The sequence below is a fragment of the Squalius cephalus genome, assembly GCF_949319135.1.
Source record: "Squalius cephalus genome assembly, chromosome: 18".
In the NCBI taxonomy this organism is placed as follows: Eukaryota; Metazoa; Chordata; class Actinopteri; order Cypriniformes; family Leuciscidae; genus Squalius; species Squalius cephalus.
Window position 1 is genome coordinate 23,468,216 of NC_137139.1, and position 20,356 is coordinate 23,488,571.

Genomic DNA, 20,356 nt, shown 5'->3' on the forward strand with positions numbered 1-20,356 from the left:
CACTCATCACCTTTCATCATTTCTCTATACAAACAATAGGCGATTTGGACCTCTGGGGAGAGCGGGAGGACAGAGGGGTGTGAAGGGTCTTGATTAAATGATTATGACTCCCTAAAGTAAGCTAGCGGCAGGCCTAAACTGCGTTCTATGATGTGTTGAAGGTGGACAGGGAAGGTTGGTCTAGCGCAGGTTTCTCTCTGCTGTCCACTGCCTGCTGTGACCTTAATTTGTTCTGTCTTGAGTCAGTACACCCACTGGGCGGCTGATGCACCTTCAGGGAACAAAAGAAGAGCTTAACAGAAGCTAGCATCCTAGCAAGCTGACGTGTGTGTGTGTGTGTGTGTGTGTGTGTGTGTGTGTGTGTGTGTGTGTGTGTGTGTGTGTGTATGTGTGTGTGTGTGTGTGTGTGTGTGTCCAAAGCAAGAGAGAAGACTAAGTAGATATGACAGAAGAAGAAAAAAGAGGGAATGAGGCTTGGGTGGAGGAGGAACAAAGCAGGATTCATTTCCCACAGCTAATCCACTAATGAAGACATGTAGCAGTGTATGTGCTGTGATTATTGGGGTGCCACAAAGCTCAAACACTCCCATCTCCCGATATAGCTACACTTATGTAGAGATAGATAACAACAACACAGGAATATGGCGGCTGGGGCCTTATTTAGCACCGCTTTGCCAATGCGACACTGTATTATGTGCTCTTTAATCCAATCCGCTGCCAGTGTAAAGATATTTTGTGCTTAATTCCATGAAAGGCCACGTATATGAGATCAGCGTTAGGCGTATTGCAGAGTGAGGATTGTGAATTCTCCAGCGGCTCTTGCTGTTGTCTTCGCTCTGCAGGGGCTGCTGCTTCGTTCCATTTGCTAAGCTAATTTTATGGAAATGGCCCACGTCTTTTTCCACAAGCCGCTTTGCTGTTTTTCATCACAGAGTTCTCACAAAACATTTAAGCCACTGGCCGCATCTCAATAAGACGATGCAGGAGAGCACAGTGCTTCTATTTGAGCTGTAAATGGACCAGTGATGGAGGGCTTTGAAAAGAACCCAAGAAGCCCAGGTCCAATGTGCTTTTCAACAATATTATAAACTGCCTCTGCAACTCAAGTGGAAGACCATAAACACTTCAACTTGCATTTATTATTGTTTTGTTTAGTCAAGTCAATGTTTTTGAACAAATCATTTAAGTCAACAAATCATTTTTTCATTTGTCAACAAAGTGCTTTTTATGAATCGGTTATGTGAATGGTTCAATGGCTCACTCTTAACAAATGAAAACACATTCACTTATAGCCACATACTGGTGGTAATGAAATGGCCAGTAATGAAATGGCCTTGAGTTTCATCTGCTCAGTAAATATTAACGATGGCGTCAATTTTGCCATACCAAAACGAGCCTGATTCAGATCCTGAGAAAGTTTATGAACAAGAGGAACATGCAGAACCTTTGCAAGCACAGATTTTACAGGACGTTTCAGAATGGTAAGTTTCTAAGGATTGGTGAACAGCAAGAGCCCCGTAGGGTCTGTTTATACTTGGTCACTTCATGTGATTTCTCAGATCGGATAGCTATCCGATCGTGAAAAGACCAGGAGTAAATGCCCTCCGAAACGCATTTGAGACGGATTTAAATCCGATCGCTCAAACCACTTCAGAAGGTGGTCTGGGCCGCATTCCAGACGAAACTGGACAAGTCTAAATTTGTCTAAAGTTTAAAGTTGTTGAAACCACATATGTAAATTTTACTCCTCCCAAAATATTAGAAAATAAACGTGTGAGAGCGTGTTATATAGCCAGATATTATGGTGCTAAAATTATGTGAATGGAGCATCGTGTTCTTTTTGTTATTTGTACTAATGTGGATCTACCTATCAGAAAAGACAGAACTGTGTAAACAAAAAAAAATTATGAATCAAAATTAATTCTACTAATGAGGACAGTTTCACTCAAGAAAAGGGCATTTATGGCCTTTCATGGATTCATGGATACACCTCCATGAAATTTAAAATTTCAGCCAATGTGCTCAAGCATGTCAGTCACCTTAAAACTGTAGCTACGTTGGAAAGGTTTCCTTATTCATCACTGGACCCGGCTAGCCACGTCAGCCTGGTGCACCTAGCCTAATCTCTCCATAGGAATGTGCGCACACACAAGAACGCTTACCTCCTGGGCAGGGGCAGGTCTGAGCGCAGTCCCTCTGTATCCTCTGCCCTTTGCCAGATCGCAAAATGAAGGAGGAGGGGAAACTGAGAGAAGGTGCAGGTGTGCATACCACACGCTCATGACTGCCGCATCACTTTTCTTTTCACCAAGGAAGCTATCTGCTAGCCAATGACTCTATGGCACTCATCCAAACACTGCTGCAAGATCCACATTCACACACAGACACATCTCCCTAACACACACACACACACACACAAACACAACATTCAGGCAGGTCTGAGCTCACCCTGCATAGCTGGAACTGCCTCCAAAGCCCATTAAAACTCTTCAGACTCCTTTTAATGATGGTTTTACAATAAACATTCAGCAATTTGGACATTTGGGAACATAACACCAGACGGCAGAGGGTCAAGCTATTTTCCAGGCCAAAACAATCACACTACAACAGTTTGTTCCCACAAGCAGTCCTATAACACCTTATATTTAAAAAAAAGATGTGCATGAATTTAACTTTCAGCTGAACCTTGAAGTTGAACGTGAAGTTTAATTAACTTGAATGACTTGAATCAAAATTGGCCTCTTTAGACTTTTGGCCTCTTCAGACTCAAAATCGACAATAAAAGACACCGAGCACAGTGTTATCCACACAAAACACCCAATTTTAGTTCACCCAAAAACCCATTTACTCATCCTCGTGTAGTTCCAAACCAATAAGACTTTCTTTCATCTTTGAAACACAAATGAAGATATTTTAATTAATCTGAGAGATATCTGTCCCTCCATTGATAGTCCATGCAACTACCACTTTGACACTTCAAAAAGTTCATAAAGAGATTGTAAATCTAATACATATGAATTGAGTGGTTTAGTCCAAATTTTCTGAAGAGACACGATCACTTTATATGATGAACAGATTTAATTTAGGCTTTTATTCATATAAACATTCATTTATCACACATCATTTATGGTAGACGGAAGTTCAAGCATGTTCGTTTGACGTGCAAGAACCAATGAGGTTTATTCTCGTGTTACGCAGCACGTTTGAGCTTCAGCAAGAACCAATGACGTTCATTCTAGTTTGTTACGCAAATACTTCTGTTCATGTTCGCTGATCAATGTTTATTTGTGAATAAAAGCCAAAATTCAATCTGTTCATCACATAAAGCAATCGAGTTTATTCAGAAAATTGAGTAAACTCAACATTTGGATTAGTTTTACAATCTCTTTATATAATTTTTGAAGCGACAAAGTGGTAGATGAGTAGACTGTCAATGGAGGGACAGAAATCGCTCAGATTTAGGTTAAAACATCTTAATTTGTGTTTCGAAGATGAACGAAAATCTTACGGGTTTGGAACGACATGAGGGTGAGAAATTATTAATCTTTTTGGGTGAACTAATCCTTTAAACATTTTCTAAACAACATAATATGCTGCACACCGAAAAATAAGAAGAAACTAACATTGAAAATAAAATAAAATAAAATAAAAAATAAGAAATTTTTTTAATTAAATTAAAAAAAATAATAATGGGAGAGCCCTTCCCCCATAAATTATAAGGCGATTCACACATTTGTTTTTTCAAAATTCTAAAGTTTTCCAAATTAACCATGATGCCATATTGCCTTCTCCCAGAAAATTCAATTCATATATATTTTTAATAGAATATCTTAAAAGTAAAATCGAACAATTCCAATTTTCACAAAGTATTGCAAAATAACACAGTTAGTCACAAAACTTTTTTTTTACAAAAAAATAATAAATTATACAGTAGCACGCAGTAGAAGGCAAGATTTTTCTGGACATTCTGCTGCTTGTATGTTTCACAGGGGAAAGAGAGAGAGAAAGATCACATCACCCATTTATCAATTGAAAGGAGAGTAAATACATGATGACAGGAGTGTCATTTTCAGGTTAAATATCCTTAAGGCATATAGCAAGACACATTTATCCAGAGCGACTTACAAAAAGTGCTTCTGTTTCCATGCATGAATCCAACCAGAGAGGGTATTAAGAGACTCAATAGTCTTGTCAGTGGGATTGGAGGACAGATTTCTCCCTCTCTGCTGCAAGCTATCACATCTCCACCACCCCTCCCTTATTTCCCTCCACGCTCCCAAGCATCGACCTTCCAGAATTTCAAGGAGAATTGATTTTGTTCCTCTTTTTGTAACATTAACAATAGTGGGAAACAATGTAATACCAAATATAAACATCTACAGACCTTCTTTCCTTGAATAGCAAACTGTATTTTCACTCCTCGCTCACACACACATTTCTCGTTGCCAGTCCCTTACAAAAACCTGGAGATATAAGCTTCATAATTCATCCAGCCTTCCAATTTGTCAGGGATTTGCGCTCAAACTATTGATAAATGTGTGCTGTTTGTGGACGGATGTATTTATCATCCACTCTGGTTGGCGTATTTCATAAACCGTCTTATTCAAAGGATGACCCCATCTCTGGTATTGTATAGTCAGGCTTTTATGATTTGTTTGCTCTCTGAGTCCTGTCTATACAACAAAATAAACCGTAAAGCAAACAAGGAGGTTCTGTAACAAAGCCAGGATCCAGTCAGCCATGTGCCTCACAGCAAACACAGATACCGGAGTGCGTTTTGTTAGAAAATGCACCGTGTTACGGGATCCCACAGAGGCTTGGCCGTGTTCTTTAAAGAGCAGCTCTATTGGACACCTGGCACTAACACACACTATGCTTAAACCATTAGAGAATGTATTCAGGCCAGGAATGAGGTGTAACGTGTGTGTGTGTGTGTGTGTGTGTGTGTGTGTGTGTGTGTGTGGATGAAGATACAGTTGGGACCATTTCATTCAGTCTGCTGGGCCTCACACAGCCAGTAATGCATTTCCGTCTCCCAGAGCTCCTGTTATAGCCAATTCATTAGTGTCCATTACACCCACTATTGACAGTCTTCTAGCACCCAGCAAGTCTGTATGTCCGGCTAAGAGTGATGGCTAGGTTTGACGGGGAGAGGAGGGTAGATGGACAGAGATGTACGCGCTATGCGATGTAAGTAGTGTGAAGCTCAAGCGCAGTTAACCTGCCATGTGGCGAAAGAATAAACTGACCTCCTACCATGCGCACAGCTGAGCTGTCTGAGAGAAAACACACACATGCTGTTTTAGTGAGTAATGATTTCCCCCATCGTGGCTAATTTATTACATTGTTGCCCCATTTCTTCAAATGTGTCCTGGCCCGTTCTGTCAGATATCGGATTTTCTTGATGGTTTTGTGGACTGAAATCTCGCCAGCTGAGACAAAAACAAAACCATTTGTGGAGAACGCTAACATAAGGTTAGATTAGGTTATAAAACGGGGAGTGAATGTGCAGTGGCTAACCAGCATTTGCTCAGCCAAACCACTAGCAGGTGTTTAGCCTTAATGGGTGTGGAACCGCACATAAAGTCAAACTAAAGAGTATCTGTACAAGAGGGGAAAAACAGCATGGAAAGAGCAGTTTGAGTTTCTCCAAAGTGAACAAAACAGGTGTGACAAACTGCATGTTTAGCATTAAACAGTCTATAGCAATAGCATTTAACAAGTCCTGCAATTGACAACTTAACAAATTAGCCACAAAAAAGCCCTTAGCGTTCTTAGCAGAACATCCATGTAGTCAAGACACATGAAAATAAATCAGCGTTTTCACTAAAGATTGGAGAAAGCTATCCGTTAGCATTATCATTCAACTCCATGGCAGTAAAGCCCCTCTTTAGTGACTATTCTGTGCATAGTGCCCTGTCCTGTAAAATAAATTGGCCACTGGTGAAACAATATGAAAAAATTAATTATATCAGAATAAACAACTACTTTTGATGGGTCATCAATGGAGAAACATGCTTTTTGCCCACATAATGATGTAGTTACAGCATCAGCCAGCAGGGGCAACCTCTCCATTTTCTAACCTGCTCAAATTATGCTAGCTTCAGTGTACATCATGCAAAAGCAAAGTACACATTTAAAGATAACTGGATTAAACTGCACTGTAATATGCAGTGTTTGGGTGATATGTGGACTGGGCTTTAAGAGGACAGATTTCATAATTGCTGTGTCATTCTCTTCCAGCCATGCAGAGGAGGTAAAAAAATAAATAAAAAAGCAAAAATGCTCTGCTGCTAAAAAAAAAACACTTTTTTGTTTCACAACCTCAAGGGACAGGTGAGTGTAAAGGTTGACCACAGCAAAAGAGAGGAGGAGAGAGAGCAAGAAGACAGAAGGTGAGGGGGGAGGGGACATATGAAAGATTACCAGGTAGACAGAAAGCGTGAGAGGATGTCGTATCATAAAGACAGATGTGCTTGCAACGAACATAAAATCAGAGAGGCAGACAGACAGAGAGACAAGCCAACACATCAGACGACTCTGGGCACTGTGCCTAAATGTCACAAAACATAACGGATCCCTCCAGGGGAAACAAATAAGGGGCGGCATGTGTAAATACAGAGACATTTTCAGAGTCCTTTGTTCTGCATGTCTGAAACACTGTTATTAAAGCGATAGTTCACCCAAAAATCATTTACTTACCCTCAAGCCATTTCAAAACCATACGACCTAATTTCAGCTCTTTGTTTATTCAGTGAAAATGTATAGTATGCTTTCGAACTCCAAAATGACAAAAACTAAATTCCAATCTTCTCCTCACTCTCAAATCAACAATACATTATATTAAATATGGTGCATGAAAACACGTCACGTCAAGTTTGACATAGTAGCTTATGTTTCCATCTGAGGTGGCAAATAAATGTATGCACAAAATCAGAATAATCGCAAAAACAATTAAAACAAAACAAAGTACAAGAGACCAAAATCCCACATGGGAAAATTGGCGCTAAATAGAAATGGAAGTTTTTAATATTATTTTGGAAATTGCATTTACATAATCTTGTTTCCAACTTTCCATCCAGAATTTTTTTTTTTTAAATTCACATAAAAACATATAAATGCAAACCCAGCTAATGGTGCCAATTGTCTCTGTTTGTTTAATGTCTTGTAATGGATTATGTCGCAGAAAGTTTGAATACAATTGATGCAAAATAGCTAAGCTGTGGCAAGAATAAGATTTTGAGAAAAGGATTTTTAGGCTTTTTCCTCACAAAGCTGCATTCCTGTATCGTAGAACATGATGCTGGCAACCCCAAAGTCATTGATTTCCAGGAAATACCTGAACTGATAAAGTGCATACCTTGAATGTAATATAAGTCACTTTGGATAAAAGCGTCTGCCAAATGCATTGACGTATTTAAAGCTATCCTACCTAACCTTGAACACTCATGAATGACATGAGGGTGAGTAAATAATGACCAAATTTTCATTTTTAAGGAACTATTCCTTTAAATGAATTGGCTGTAAGAGCTTTACTTCTCTGTGTGTGTGCTCCGACAGGTGTGCAGGTGTGCATGGAGGAAAGGGGGGACATTCTGACTGGTTGGCCACAATGGAAACTCCGCACTGGGCAGGCGGCAGTGAATGCACATCGCAGTGCTGCTGCTCGGGTTACTCACCTCTCCTTCAGCAGCCAACCCCACTCTTTGTCTCAGTCCTGCCGATGAAAACACTGGGGACCAGGCGACATGCCACGGCTCCAAAAAGTCAATGTGTGTCTGTATGTGTGCATTTTTGAGGCACTCTATGGTCTGTCTTTGACTGTGGGGCTCAGCGGATCTCCACTGCAGAGCATTTATGTCTCATTATCAAAGTCAGCTTAGTCATCACCACCACTGGGACTAAATATCTACCTGCTCACTTTTCAAAAGCACATATACTTAGCGACGTAAGAGAAGAGTAAGAGTTGAGTTAAGGACCGTTTACACAAAGAAACTAACTATGACAACTCTAACTATGAAGTTATAATAATCTTTCTAATTTGATGAGAATAGGGACATCCACAACACAACTATAATGATAACGACACAGAGAAACAATATCATTGGAATCACTTTCTGAACGATTTTTTTTCCCCCAGCTGATGAACGATAGGCTGAAAACATTGACAGCCAATCAGGATCCATCCGACTTTAAAGGGGACCTTTTATTCCCCTTTACAAAGTCTTGATTTTGTTTTTGGTGTGTATTAGAATAAGTTTTTATGCTTGAATGTTCAAAAATGCATTATTTTTCTTATATTTTACATTATTGCAGCTCCTCTCTTCCCAGTCTGTCTCAAACGCACTGTTACCCGTTTCAATAAAGCCCCTCCTTCCGAAATACGAAATGCGCTCTGATTGGTTAACTGGCACAGTGTGTTGTGATTTGCGAAACGCTTAGAGCGTGTTCCCTTAGCATAACCGCGAGTTTCATCAGCTCAGTAAATATTAACAATCCTGTCAATTTTGCCATACCAATTCGAGCCTGGTTCAGACCCTGAGAATGTCCACGAACAAGAGGATTATGCAGAACCTTTGCAAGCACGGATTTTGCAGGACATTTCAGATTGGTATGTTCCTAAAGATTGGTGAACAGTCTTACAAAAGCGAGAGCCCCGTAAGCTAAACACTTAATCAACTCTGTAATGTTAACTAGCAGCCAGAGCCACTAATAATAAAGCATACATAGATATTGTGATCCATAAACAACTGATTGTCCCGACAAATTGGGAACTGCTGCGTCTTTCAGGAGAAGCTTTAGTGCATAGCCAGCATTGTACTCTCTTAGGTTCTGGAAGGTGTCCTCCGTAAAATGTGCAGCACACAGATAAACATTTGGGTTATTATAATGTTCAGGAACAGTGTTAAAACATTTTTTTTTTTAAGTTTCATGATACAACTTCAGTTGTTTTCTTATTTCACTTTATGTTATCGTACATTGGTGTGTACAATAATGTAGTTATCGCTAGTTATCATCCTTCATGGGAATGGGCCTTTAAAGGGCTAAAAGCAGGTACAAAATAAAAAGGAGGAAGGGGATGTGGTCAAGGTCATTTAGATAAGGACTGTAAATGAGTCATCACACACATTCTGCACAAAAAGGAAGATCATAAAACAGTTGTTCTGCATCACACTAGAGCTCATATAATGTAGTGTGTTGTCCGCTGAAGTGTGTGATATCGTTTTTGTTTACTGGAGTGTAAAATAGTGCAGAGATGTGCCGTTTTAAGTACATCTGCAATCTGCAATCAAACAAAAGGTCACCACAATGACAAAAGTCTTTGTTCAAAATACCAAAAACCCACATTAAAACAATAATAATTAAAAACAAAAACAAAGATCTAGGTCTGAAATAATTTAGTATAATTTAGCTTTGCATGCACAGCAATGCAATTTTTACCTCAGATGTCTCCATAAACATGGAGTCATAGCAGCACCAAGCACACTTGTGCAGGAGAAAAAAAAATAATTAATTATTCATTTATTAATAGTCTGTACCTTATTTAAAAAAAGGACGGAAATGTGGTAATGAACACAGATGCTGATAGAGTGCTTGAAAACATTCCTCCATCACATGGAGTAGCCTACTTGAAAACATTCATTGTCAGACGTGACTGATTAGATTGGATAGACGGAGCTGTAATCAGACAGGTTAATGAAGCCATTAGCCCATCTCTCCAGTCACAAACATCATTCCTGCCTCTTTTGATGGAAACGGAGCGGCACGTCTGTGCTCGTCTGTTTGTTCAACCAGGCCAAATTCAAGTACTCACAATTCTGCAACCCCTTGCACACAAACTAAATAAAACACACAGTCAAAGGTGGAAGGAACGCAAAGGGAAAGTTAACTAGTTAAATTCTGAACATTAAGATAAATTTTTTCTAGTGCTGTCAATCAATACATTTTTTTAAAATAATTAATCGCACATTAAATTCTGTAATAAATCACGATTAAAAACAGCAGAGGTTTTTCATATTTTTGTAGAAACAACTTAAAGACAGTATATTTTTATTATTTGTTGTAATGGCATCTTTTTATGAATGAAGGCCAATATCACTGATACTAATATTGGTATGGATGACTCTATGAAATAGATTTTTTTAAAAACATTAATTACAGACATTCAACATTACAGTATAATTGAAAGCTATAAATTTCAGACATTTATTAGACTTTTAACTTAAATGAACTTAAAACTTCATATAAACCCATTATGTCATATTTACTTGTGGCGCCTTCCTACAGTCTAACAGATAGGAAATATACAGAAATTGAATAATGTTATCAAACACTTAACTGCATAAATTATAAATTAAATATAGTTTAATCCTTATTAAAGCTACAATTTTCTCCGTTACCTCTGTTATTTGATTAACATTAATGACAGACATCACAGTAACTGGTTTATTAGTCTGCTGTAACTTTAAGATCTGGCGCACATGGCGCGGATCTGACATGCGTCCCATTTTCTCAACTCTTTAAAGTTCATTTAAGACTTCATTTAACTCATTTAAGAGTGCTCTTATAAGAATACTCAACAAAACGGGCATTTTGGCATAATTCGGTGTTATTGTCTGTTCAAGCGCGAAAGAGAACCAGATTCTGGCGCACAGTGTGTGCGCACGATACTGATGCGCGGCTTTCTGTGCATCGTGTGTGTGTCAGGACACTCACAGAGAGTGCTTTCTCTTTTGTCTTGTTGCGCTTGAATGGTTTAAAAGCATTTGTGTGAATAGAACATGATCATACAATGTAATGCTAGCCAAATTATGTTGGAAAAACGGATGCTGCGTTAATTGCGTTAAATATTTTTAACGCGTTAAACTGAAAAAATTAATAGCATGCGTCAAATCGAATTTTTCAATTAAAATAAAATAATTAAAAAAACGAAATAATAATTAAATCAAATAAAGCAAATTAATAATTAAAATAAAAAAATAAAGAAATACAATTAATTCACCTAGTTCATTCCAAACCTGCATGACTTTTTTGTTTGCATGCAATTCAAAAGGAGATGTTTAGCAGAATGTCCAAGCAGCTCAAATACCCAAAATGAAAGTGAATGGTGACCATGACCGTCTCTGTTCCACTAAATATCTCCTTCTGTGTTCTACACAAGAAAGAAGGTTTGGAACGACATGAGGATTAGTAGGGACAAAATGACGACAGAATTTTCATTTTCAGGTGAACTATCCTAAAAATAAAGAATCTTTAAAAAAAAAAGGAGGCGAGAATACATTTTTTTGTGAATTATCTCGCTTGACTTTAACATGACTTTAACATAAAGTCTTTCCTATTTTGAGAATATTTCACAAGCCAGCCCATTCTGCATGCTATGGTAAAGACATGTTTAGCAAATGTATGGATGATTCCAGTATAACCATACACTGCAACTATATATTATTTCTGTCTGTAGTAATAATGGCATATGCACACGCACACACACACACTAAGCAGACAGATCACACATTACAATCCCTATAATCATTATGCTTGGCTCCCTGGAAAACATGCCTAGAGGAAAAAGCCGGCGAGAAGTGTAGCAGCTCGGCTGTTAAATTAGCCCAGGCATGCGTTAAACAATGTGGCCTCAACTGGTGTTCCCTCACAGAGCATTACACAAACAAACACGCACAGCAACACACAGGTATGTTACAGGTACACTAAAAAAGACTGGTTATAATGATCTAACTTAGAGATAAGTCACACAATGGCAACTGTCTGACATGATTGTGTTGTTGCAATAGAGTGTAAAGGCTATATTCAAACACACAACCCCTACAGGAATATGAGCTGGCTCAGATGCTGCAGCCTCTAGTCACCACACACACACACACACACACACAATTACAGCCTAGAGCAATAGAGGAACTCTCCAGAAGCACCCAAATGACTGTAAAAAATGATCATGCTCAACCTCTGTCATGGTTGTTTATAGGTTTAATTTTAGAGCTGAATTCGGGGTTCAAGATATACGATTGGAAACTCCTGAAGAGAATTTAAGGATTGCAAAGATATACACAAGATATCGGTATCGGTTCTCAGACAATCTTACAGATTCTTTTTATTATTGTATAGGTTGATATTGAATATTTAATTATGCAAGCTCCTTTCCTTTTTTTGTACATTAAGATTACCTTTGCCATCATCTAACACACACTTGAACTTCATTTTTAAAAACAATAATAAAAAAAGAACACCTTTATGCGATGCCTAAATTTGTAGCAAATTAACTTGTAACATGATTAATTTTGTTGTTGTTTTTTTTTTTTCTTAATGTTTTTGAATTTATTTAGACGTAATAATAATAATAATATCAGTCTTTTATCATTAATGGCCAAAAAATGCAAATGATTATCGAAAAATATCGGTATCGGCCAGAGTTTTTATAGAGGTGCATCCTTTTTGCAATCATGATAACGATAAACAAAAAATATGCACAAAGAATACAATTGAATAAGACAACAAATCAACATATTCACATACACACACAAACAAGATATAACTGGCCATTTTATCTAGTCATAAACTAAGGAAGTTCAACTTAGGAAGTTGATTGTTTGGTTCCCTTAGTTTTATTTGAGGGTCAAAATCCCTGAGAATGGACAGCGGGAGTCTGACCAAGGGTGAAACAGCTTGTATAGCTGAACACCCGCTGCTAGAACTGTGACCTTCAACGTCAACCTGAATTCATCTCGAAGAAACCACTGTGATTTATACCTGCGCATCAGGTTCACAAAAGTCATTTTTAAGTTAAAAAGAGTGGCGTTAAGAACGTTTTGAGTGCCAGGGGTTCCAAAGCACTTAACACAAAGCCTTGGAGAAGAACCGAGGGAGAACTTACCTAAGATCATCCTGAAAGCCTCGCTCCTACGATTAGGATCAGCTCTCTTTGAATTCTAATCCAGGGGAGCACAAGTTCTTCTCCGCGCTCCTCTCTGCGTCTCTCTTCCAAACCAGAAGTGAGTCAAGCAGCCAGTGCAGCGTAAGAGAGAGCATAGCTGTTGTCCATTCTGTATCTTGTATGTCCTCTCTCTCCAGGTGAATGAGCAGTATTCTGAGGGGAGGGATCTGCAGGTCTTCTGCCGTCTTCTCTCAGGTGAGTCAGAGGGCAATGTGGGGGAGGTTACAGAGATGGGGATTGGGGGGGGGGGGCGGGTGTCAGAAATGCCAGAGCCTTTGGTCAGTTAATGAGCCGAAATCCCTGCAGGCGCATCGGGATGAACCGTGCTTCTCTATAGCAAACACAAGATGAACAGTTTCCCTTCAACAGGAACATTTCTCAGATAACATGAAGAAATGCCTCAGTAGCACAGTCAAGCCGGTATCTGCGCTGCGCTCTCTCTCTCACTTTCTCTCCCTATCTCTCTCTCTCTCTCTCTCTCACTGCTTCTTGTTTTTGGGGTTGGGTATAACCTAAAGGCACCTTCCCTGCCTGCGCTCTGATTGGTGGCAGTCCCAACCAATTGGAGAGGCAGCAGCCGCTTGTCATCCTGCAGAGTGGAAAGCATGGAAGCATTGCCACACACTCTCTCTCTCAATTTTTCCCTCCATCTCTTTCACTCTCATAATCGGTCTGTTTATGGCAACCGTGACTGTGGTGGTCACTTCTCCATCTCTCATTCCTCTTTTTCGCTTTGCAACCCTGTGACGGTGAACTTCTAAGGGGATTAACGCCCTCTTCCGCAACTCCCTCAGGCTCCATCTCTCCTTTAGTCTTTCTGTTGCAGGAAATATTTGTTACGCAAAGCTTTTCTCAATAGTTTGGGGAGATTTGAGATAGGGGACAGAGCATTCGGAAGAGATGAACGGAGAGCGACAGAGCAAAGGAATGAGGAGGAGGAGGGGGAGCTTAAACTAAATTCAAACTGACAGAGGGATGAGGAGACATGGAGTGACACGGAGAAAAGACTGGAAGGAAGAATGAGATAGACAGAGAAACTAACAAAGAGAGAGAGAGAGAGAGAGAGAGAGACCGACACAAGCCGCAGTCTTATTTAGCACAACTGGCCCAATTTCAAAACGTGTTATTGTCGAGATGAAATGCACCACATAAAGAATTTAAAATTGAACATCTTTGGTATGTAAACGTTTCGGCTCGCCTCAGACAACAGCTGAGCTTATGGCAGCCTTTCCGATGAAGGAAAGCCATGCTGCAGGGGTGAATCGACCATTTAAAAAAAAGGCTAGAGAAAAAAAGAGGAGTCAAAATTGAATTCTCTAAAGCCACATACTTGCACACACACTACGCACACTTGAGCCGGGGGCTAGAAAAATTACAATTCTTTCATTTTGTCTTTCTTTTTGTTCCTTTTACCTCCTCTCTCTCTCTCTCTCTCTCTTCTGTTGTCTCTGGCTTGTGCAGTAAGTCAGCGAGTGGGGATGTGAATACTAAGGAGGCTGGCTGACACTCTCGATAGTGCACTGCACAGAAAATAAAGAAGGGTGGGGGAAATTGGACATATAAGCTCCATTAAAAGCATCTGACAAATGCATAAAAAAAAAAAAAAAAGACTAAAGGTGTATTACATGTGCATTTGCACGCACGCCGTCATCTGATACCAGAGGGCACTCATACACACTATTAAACCAGCACCTGAGCAAACAGCTCATAATGAGGATGGACTCGTGTGTGTGCCCTGATACACCAATGGGTAAACACACTGATACAGGTGAGGTCTTTATACTGATCTTTACTGATTAACTGCTTATTATTGGAACTTTGCTTAATCATTCACTTTGTAAAGGTCAGGAGGAAGGTCGTGAATCAGGGTTTGTCATTTGTGGATGCAAACGGCGACAAAGCTAACAAAATGCACCCTCATGTTGAAGATATAATGTGTTTTGGATGCTGGTATGCTGTTGTCCTTTCCAGGGAATGGGCAAACATGGTCCTGGAGGGACTGTGCTGCAGAGTTTTGCTCCAACCCTAATAAAACAGACCTGAAGCAAGCAGCTGATCAATGTCTTCAGGATGCTTATTTTTAGGGTGGGAGCTAAAATCTGCAGGACAGTGGCTCTCCAAGACCAAGTTTGTCCCTTCCCTGTCCTAATGCTTTCAAATAAGGTTGTCACGTTAACATTCGTCTTGACAAACTTTCCATCTCTAATTAAAAACTTATTATTGGGATTAAATAAATTTCTTTGAATTCCAATTTATTTTAATTCTACCTCCTGAAATTCAAATTCAAAATGTAAACGAATTGGCAGATATTAAAATTCATAAAAGAATATTACTACTTTGTCTAATAAATAAGTGAAAAATTACATTATAAACTCAAAATCATTTTAAATGCTGAATTTTGGCATCATAGCATTAAAATGTACAGTACAAAAAAAGTGTACATAAAGCACATGTACAGTGTACGTGATTTGCTCATGATTAGAGATATAGCAGTGTTATTAAATTTTATTTTAAATAATTACGTTTTTAAAATGAACTTTAAGTGAACTTACACGATGGCAAAGGTAATCTAAATGTACAAAGTTGAACAAGCAAATATTGACTTGTCAAAAAAACAGTTTGGGTCAGCCTCTAAATTCTCACGCATTTAACTTGGGCTGCATTTCCCAAAAGCTTTGTGAGCCTAAGTTTTAGATGACTAGTTGTAGAGACTATTGGTGGCAGTGGTTTCTACAATCTGCATATGCTTATGATGCTTTTGGGAAATGCAGTCCTGTTTTTTTCAGTGACGCCATCTGAGCCTTTGAACGTCAAAGCATTGACAAACAGGTTGATTAAATGGACCAGCCCAGTCCTGGCAAACCGAGTGATGGCTGTGTGGACAGTGTGCCAGTGTGTACGGCAATGCAGAGCTCACACAGTAGTGTGACCATGTGTGTCTCATCAAAAGAGGGGATAGGGTTCCCTCATTAGTTGTGTTGGGATCAATAATTCAGAGCAGGGCCTTGTTGAGCTCAATGGTCCAAGCGCTAATGTGCTGTCTACCCGCTAGGGACTGGGACCCAGCAGGACTTTAATGGATGTCATGATGAGAGGGTGAAATCCAAGAATGGGGATCCTCTTGCAACCCCTGGCTCCATGTCCGTGTGTGTGTGTGTGTGAGGTCTGGGATGGGTATGGTCACAGCATGAGGAGAATGGCTATTAAAGAACAGGTGTGAACAGAACGTCAAGAAGAAGAGCTGAAGATGACAAGTCACCCTACAGTAACTTCCACATCCCAACAATTGTTACTCAATTAACTCAATTAGCTATTTCTGTGTTTGACAACTTTGGCACCACAGAATCACATCCTGACTACCTCGGAGTCATTAATGACACTACAGATTAAAAAGAGAGAGAAAAGAGCACTACATTTATAAACATGTAGACACTTAAGAAAAGCACAGCATTTTTACTTGGTGAATTAAAAAATATGTTTTACAAGAGAAAAAAAACTAGAAAAAATATGAATTCTGCATGCTTAAACTTGCATCATCACAAGAAATATTTATTTGCAACTTAGTCTGATTAGTCTGCAGGATTTCTATTTTTTATGTTTATGTTTAAACTTTCTAAGCACATAGGATACTGTATGATTCAGGTGTGCAAGGCATTGCATTTTCTATTGGGTTATATACAAAAAAACATAGCCTAATATTTAAAATAATATATAATAAACTTCAGGAATAGAACTTCAAGATTGCTGGTTTAAAACCTTGCATGGGACCAATCGAATCAAATCAAAGCCAGTTTGCAGATAAAAAAACAGGCTGTAGATATAACCACTGGAGATGCAAAGAAAGTACAGTAGGCTACCTAATTGTCCCTCAATTTTCATAACTGTAAAGGATAAACATAGTCATTAGTCATCTAAGTTTATAACCACAGTGATACTGCTGCTTGCCTCAAAACGCAAAAAAAGCCATATATAGCTATAGCCTATATTAAAAAACCTTTTTCCAGTTTCCTTTGAAACAGTGTCTCAAAATAACATGGACGTGACTTGCCAGGCGCGATATGAAAGCATGTTAAAACTCTTCCTTAAACTGTGTAAAATCCATGAGAACATGTTCACACTTATCCTATGTCCCACGCCCAGAGAGTAGAAGCAAGCGTACATATCCTCATTAAAACATAAAATATCTCAACAATATCACACAACAAGAGTGTTAGTGTTATTCTGAATCAACAGCAGTCTGTTCTGATATTCCGACAAAAATAACGACAGCGAGTGATGTTACATGTTCACAGTCACAACTGTTCAATAAACAAAAAGTTAATCTTGAAAACGTACAGATTTCCAGTAACTACCGCCTGTTTTTGCTCCACGAAAAAAAAGTATAGTTCCAAAAGAAGCCAAAGAAGATTTTAACACTGCACGCTTCTGAGCAACATACAGCAGTGGCATTCAGTTCCCGAATGAATCAGTGTTAATGAACGAATCGGTTGTGTGAACGATTCAATGATTCACTCATAAAAACAGAGGCTGCATCCGAAATCGCATAATTCCCTATTATATAGTAGGTGAAAAACAGTATGTGATAAAAGAAGTATGTCCGAATTCACAGTACTCATAAAAAAGTGGGCAAAAAGTACTCTCAGATTCTGAAATGTGCATATGGACACTTTACTATCCCATGGGGCCACGGGAGAGGATTATGAATGCCAGTGAAGAGATGTAAGTTAATCTGGTAGGTCACATGATAATGACAACATGGCGAATGTAGTAGCCTACATCCATCCAGATTACATTAATACTGCACACATTTATACTATATAGAACTTTTTTTTTTAGCGGTCGTAGTACATACAAAATATAAGTAGGCAACCTACTATTTATACTATTGGTATAATATACGTACCTACTAGTATATACTAAGTAGGCTATGGACGCAGCCAGAGGCTCGGTTCGAAATAACGTATAGCATACTACTCCTACTATATAGTAGTATGCTTCTCCGATTTCAGCCAGTCCTTTTTCTCTCCAGAATGAAGTGTTTTGAACGAATTGGTTGAGCAAATGAATCACTCACTTATAATAGGCTACACAAAAAGTCATTTGTCGCCCCCCTACTGGCTTAACGATGTAAACTGCTGAAAGAGTCACTGAAAAATCATAATCAGACAGCATAATCTAAAAAAGATATACCATACTTTATCACAATAATTACCATGGTCAAAGTGCACCGGTTTTAAAAAAAAACGTGGTCACCTAAGGACGCCGGCCCATGTGAGGCTTTGCTAGGCCAAGAGTCTGAAGAGTGTAAGTCAAGTGCTGCTGTGTGAACCCTATAATCTATCTATATCCCTGCAACCATATGGAGGCAATAGAGAGAAAGGGAGAGAGGCTGGAACACCTCTGCTTGCCACCATTCAACCATAAAAGCCCACTGCGAGAATAAACCTGCACTGCGACACAGACTCAGAGGACAAGGCCTTGACTCACGTTCTATTAGTCCATTTAATTATGTTTCGAAAGCTCCTCTCTGTATGACGCCTTCAGCAAAGGCAAAAGCGCTCTGCTGCCCTCTGCAGGTTCAGAGGTGATATTACACACGAGAATCATACGCACAGCATAAATAAAGCAGCACATCAAGGATTGATTTACATATTAAATCATTTATATGATGTAGCCTGAGGAAAATTGACATTTTCACCCTTTCTTCAGATATTATTAAAAATGTGTTAAAGTTTTTGTAAGCATATTGCATAGTTGTGCTTGGAATCAATCGTTTTATTTGTGATAACGCAATGAAACATGCCAAAATGTACAGACATCATTTTTGGTCAGGCTGGAATAAAAAAAATAAAAAATAAATAAAATTGAATATATGCAAAAACAAGCGAGAACCAATGAAATATTAATAACTGGTTATGTAGTAGGCTAGTTAATTAATTATTTAATTCCCCTGTGCATTTTTTGCATAGTAAAATAAAACCTGTAGCTGTAGTTTTACTTTTTTGCCAAATAATTTTGTCAGATAAATACCTTAACTATATATATACACACACATAAAAAAATATTTTAAATATTTCCCTCATATTTTTATGGGTTAATCAAACATGTAGGGTCATTAAAAGCAAATTTCTCCTCCAGACATCACTTTTGGCCACTACTATATATATATATGACATATACAGTATATATATATATATATATATATATATATTGGATAATTTGAAGAATATGGGTAACCAAACAGTTGATGGACCCCATTGACTAGTATGAAAATAAAATACTATGGAAGTATATATATATGACACTTATGTAACTGTGACATTTAAATATATGGAATCATCCGTGAGGATTTCAACATACCTGCTAAGTTATATTTCATTCTCCCTGTTAGAAGTACCAATTACACAGAGAATTATGGTTTATTTAGAGAGCTATTTTTACATGGAGCCTTGGGGAATCACATCCCCAAACGTACACACTTCTGTAGCGCAGCAGCCTGGACCGCCTCCAGACTGCAAACCAAGCCTTGCAAAATAATATTCTCACGCAAGCACCAAGCACCTCACGCAGGGCAAAGCAGGGACACAAACTTTGGAGACACAAACAAACCTGGAACTAGCATGCAAAATTAAACACTGTGCGCAGGACCAGATCAAAGATGCAGAGACATCAAGAGCCAGAGAGAGTAAGCGAGAGAGAAATAAAGCTTTCCATGTTGAGATAGGACTACTGCCCAGCTGCAGGGAAAGGCTCCATGTGCTAGGAGGTCTAGGCCAAAAATATTGTAGGGACTCTGTGAAGGCTTCCCTGTCTGGCCAGAGGCCCATGGGTATATTGGAATATTGAGGTTCTATTTTTAAATCTGTTTAACTAGAGACCAGAGCACAAGAGATTAAATCTGGACCCTGAGTTGGCTAGTTCAGCAGAAACAGATAAAGTATATCTAGGGATAGAGTGAAGCCCAGTTGTAAAATCTGTGTACTCACAGATCTTCCATCATCATCATCATCATCAATTCTCAACATGCTCCTCTGGTACTAAGAACAGAACAAACAAACATTCTGGTTGGGAAAGGGTTGTATAAATTGTGCATGTTGAATATACATTGTGCATGTTATGCTTGTCGTATAGCCTATAAAGGGTAGAATATAAAGTGTATAATTATAGCAAATGAGAATTAACTCAACAGAATATTTATTTTTAGTGGTTTAAAATCAGATGATTGACTTTAACATGGAATGACCTTCTTAAAGAGATAGTTCACCCAAAAATGAAAACTCTGTCATCATTTACGCCCCCTCAAGTTGTTCCAAACCTGTATGAATTTCTTTCTTCAGTTGAAGATAAAGGAGGATATTTTGAAGAATATGGGTAACCAAATAGTTGATGGACCCCATTGACTAGAATGAA

General features: G+C 38.8%; 1 protein-coding gene across 2 annotated transcripts in view; it reads right to left on the bottom strand.

Annotated features, from left to right (window-relative positions):
- Window positions 1-20,356, bottom strand: part of znf385a (zinc finger protein 385A) — an 83,153-nt gene that overhangs the window by 53,536 nt on the left and 9,261 nt on the right. Inside the window, exon 1 of one of the 2 annotated variants that reach the window (XM_079849700.1) lies at window positions 12,887-13,430. The exons of the other annotated variant lie outside the window; for it this stretch is intronic. Within the exon in view, the coding sequence (XP_079705826.1) occupies window positions 12,887-12,896 (10 nt within the window). The 5' untranslated portion in view covers window positions 12,897-13,430. Of the gene's footprint in view, window positions 1-12,886; window positions 13,431-20,356 lie in introns of those variants that run through there. 2 annotated transcript variants of the gene reach the window in all.